This window comes from Rutidosis leptorrhynchoides, chromosome 1 (genome assembly GCF_046630445.1).
Source record: "Rutidosis leptorrhynchoides isolate AG116_Rl617_1_P2 chromosome 1, CSIRO_AGI_Rlap_v1, whole genome shotgun sequence".
In the NCBI taxonomy this organism is placed as follows: Eukaryota; Viridiplantae; Streptophyta; class Magnoliopsida; order Asterales; family Asteraceae; genus Rutidosis; species Rutidosis leptorrhynchoides.
Window position 1 is genome coordinate 15921402 of NC_092333.1, and position 3393 is coordinate 15924794.

General features: G+C 39.0%; 1 protein-coding gene across 1 annotated transcript; it reads left to right on the top strand.

Moving 5' to 3' along the window:
• Positions 1–1053: 1053 nt before the first annotated feature.
• Positions 1054–1689, top strand: LOC139841974 (uncharacterized). The gene has a single exon (XM_071832179.1). The coding sequence runs from the start codon at positions 1054–1056 to the stop codon at positions 1687–1689; it is 636 nt and encodes a 211-aa protein (XP_071688280.1).
• Positions 1690–3393: the final 1704 nt, after the last annotated feature.

Consider the following 3393-nt stretch of genomic DNA (forward strand, 5'->3'; position numbering starts at 1 on the left):
TACATTCTATGGTTGGATTATCGAAACCGAATATCGCCCCTTTTAGCTTGGTAGCCTAAGAATTAGTTGGACATTATAATTGCCTTCTAATTGACGCGAATCCTAAAAATAGATCTATGGACCTTGACAAGTCCCATTCGAGTTACTAATGTTTTAGTACTTCGATCGATATATACTAATTGCGACGGCCGGTATATAGCATGCAGTTTGCGAAATGCCTGTATGTGGGGGATATTCTATATGCATCCTGTCAGTTCGGTTACCAAGTGTTCACCATATGAATGATTTTTATCTCTATGCAGTTTGCGAAATGCCTGATATGAGATGATGTTTATGAGAAATGAAAATGAAAATCTTGTGGTCTATTAAATTAATGGAAATGATTGTTTATAATAAATTAATGAACTCACCAACCTTTTGGTTGACACTTTTAAGCATGTTTATTCTCAGGTATTAAAGAAATCTTCCGCTGTGCAATTGCTCATTTTAAAGACTTTACTTAGAGTCGTTCGTCAATACCTCGCACTGGGACCAGATGTTGATGTATTCGTCCATATGGATTTGGACGGGTCGTTTCATCAATCACGGCCCAAGACTATGTCTAAATCCAGAAACAAATCACAGGCGTCTAAATCCAGAAACAAACCACAGTCTGGTGGTACCCAAAAATCGAAGAGATCTAACAAATCTCTTAACGAACCGATGAAACCCATAAATCATAACCGAAGATGTTGTTGGCTATACTTGAGACGATGGAAATCATCCTCCAGGGTGTTAAAGGTCAAAGAATCTGCAAGACTCAACAACCCTAATGATCTTCTTCGCTCCAAATGCTCCTCATGTGTGAACAATAATTCTAATTCAAGTGACTCTGTCAACATGTCGACAGGCCCTTCGGTTGATAAGATGGCCGAGATACCCTCCACCTCCTCTAGTTCGTCACAATTGATGGGCATAAGGGAGTATGGTACCAAATTGGGGCTAAAATGGAAGGAGAAGAGTAACTCCCATTAAGTTCTCACTGTTTTTCTTTCGTATTGCTTTGTTATAATCATGAAGATAATTTCATTCAATATCAGAGGGTTTTGTATCGGGACTAAATATGATAAATCGGGGTGGATTAGGAATCTTATTGCTAAGGAACGACCTAGCTTTTTAGTGTTACAGGAGACTAGGTTAAACGTGGTAGATGACAGATGGGTGTACTCAATTTGGGGATCTGCTGAGTGTGACTTTATCCAAAAAGAAAAGACTGGGAATTCGGGGGGTCAACTTCTGATTTGGGACAAGAATTGCTTCGATGCTGTTAATGTTACTAGGATTGATTGCGTTATAGGTATTAGCGGGGTGTGGAAACTCAATTCGAAAGCCATTAATGTGTTCAACATCTATGGGCCTCATGACGATCAAAGTAAAGTTAAGTTATGGAATGACTTATCAATCATTATTGATGGTTGTGAAGAAGCGTTTGTACTCTGTGGGGATTTCAATGAAGTTAGATGTAAAGAGGATAGGTTTAACTGTGATTTTATCGAATATAGGGCTAGAAGGTTCAACGATTTTATTGAAGATAATAGCTTGATTGAAATACCGATGGGTGGACGAAACTTCACTAGGGTTAGTGATGATGGTGTGAAATTTAGTAAGTTAGATCGTTTTTTGGTTAATGAAAAATTTCTCCTTAAGTGAAATGACATCACGGCTTTGGCTATGGATAGAAATAATTCGGATCACTGTCCAATATTGTTGAAAGACGAAGAAAGAAATTTTGGGCCGAAACCTTTCAAGATTTTCGATGTGTGGTTAAACGAAGACGATGTTGAACAAATAATTCGTGATGCATGGTTACTCCCGGTTGCTCAGTATAGTCGAAAAGACTGTAATTTTAGAAACAAGCTGAAAAATGTCAAACACGTATTAAAGGAGTGGAGTAACAAGAAATTCAACAACCTTGATGCCGAAATTGAATGTCTTAAAGAAGTTGCCTTCGGTTTGGAACTAAAAGCAGAAACAACCTTGTTGAACGATGACGAGCTCCTATTGTGGAAAGAACACCGAAAGAAGTGGTTCGATAAAGAAAGGGTTAAAAGTGATATGCTTAAGCAGAAGGCGAGAATCAAATGGATACTTAAAGGAGACGAGAATACAAAGTTCTTTCATTCTTTCATTCGGAGAAAAAATAATAAGAACAACATTAGTGGGCTTCGAGTAGACGGGTCTTGGATTGATTCTCCAAAGGACATAAAGGATGAAGTTTTTAGGCATTTCAACAACCTGTTCCAAGAACCGAATGAGAACAGGCCTAGCATGGAGGACCTTTCGTACCCTCAATTATCTGCCGAAAATGCCGCTGACCTTGAAGCACCTTTTGATGAGCATGAAATACGGGCTGCTGTGTTTGATTGTGGGAGCACCAAGGCTCCCGGGCCGGACGGGTTCAACATGATATTCTACAAAAAATATTGGGAAGTTATCAAGGGTGAGTTAATTGATGGAATTAAGTGGTTTTGGGAAAATAATGAAATCTCTTATGGGTGCAATGCCTCTTTTGTTACTCTTATCCCGAAAAAGCCCGATCCATGTAGTCTTAAAGACTTTCGCCCGATTAGCTTGATAGGTAGTTACTATAAAGTCATCGCGAAATTGCTTTCAAACCGACTTAGAAAAGTTATTCCTAGTCTCATTGGTTCGGAACAAAGCGCCTTTCTAAAAGGGAGATTTATTTTGGATGGGGCATTGATAGTAAATGAATGCATCGATTTCTTGAAAGCAAAAAAGCAAAAAGGCGTTCTCTTCAAAGTGGATTTTGAGAAGGCATTCGATTGCCTCAATTGGAACTTCTTATTGGAGGTCATGAAAAGTATGGGATTTGGTGAGAAATGGAGAAAATGGATATTAGCTTGTTTAAAATCCGCAACCATCTCGGTTTTAGTCAACGGGTCGCCTACAAGAGAATTCTCCCTCGGTAGAGGTATCCGACAAGGTGATCCTCTATCACCTTTCCTTTTTATTTTAGCGGTGGAGGGACTAAATATTCTAACCAAGGCGGCCACCGAAAAGGGTTTATTCAATGGTGTTGAGGTAGGGAGAAATAATGTTTTGGTTTCGCACCTTCAATATGCGGACGACACCATCTTTCTTGGAGAATGGAGACGCTCGAATATACACAATCTACAAAATCTCCTTAAGTGCTTTGAGTTAGCTTCGGGCTTAAAGGTTAATTTTCACAAAAGTTATCTTTATGGAATTGGGGTCAATAACGATGATATTGAAAACATGGCTTCGGTGTTGGGGTGTCAAGTTGGCACTTTTCCGTTTACATATTTGGGACTTCCAATTGGTGCAAAGATGAACAACTTATCGAGTTGGAACCCGGTCATTGAAAAAATAAAA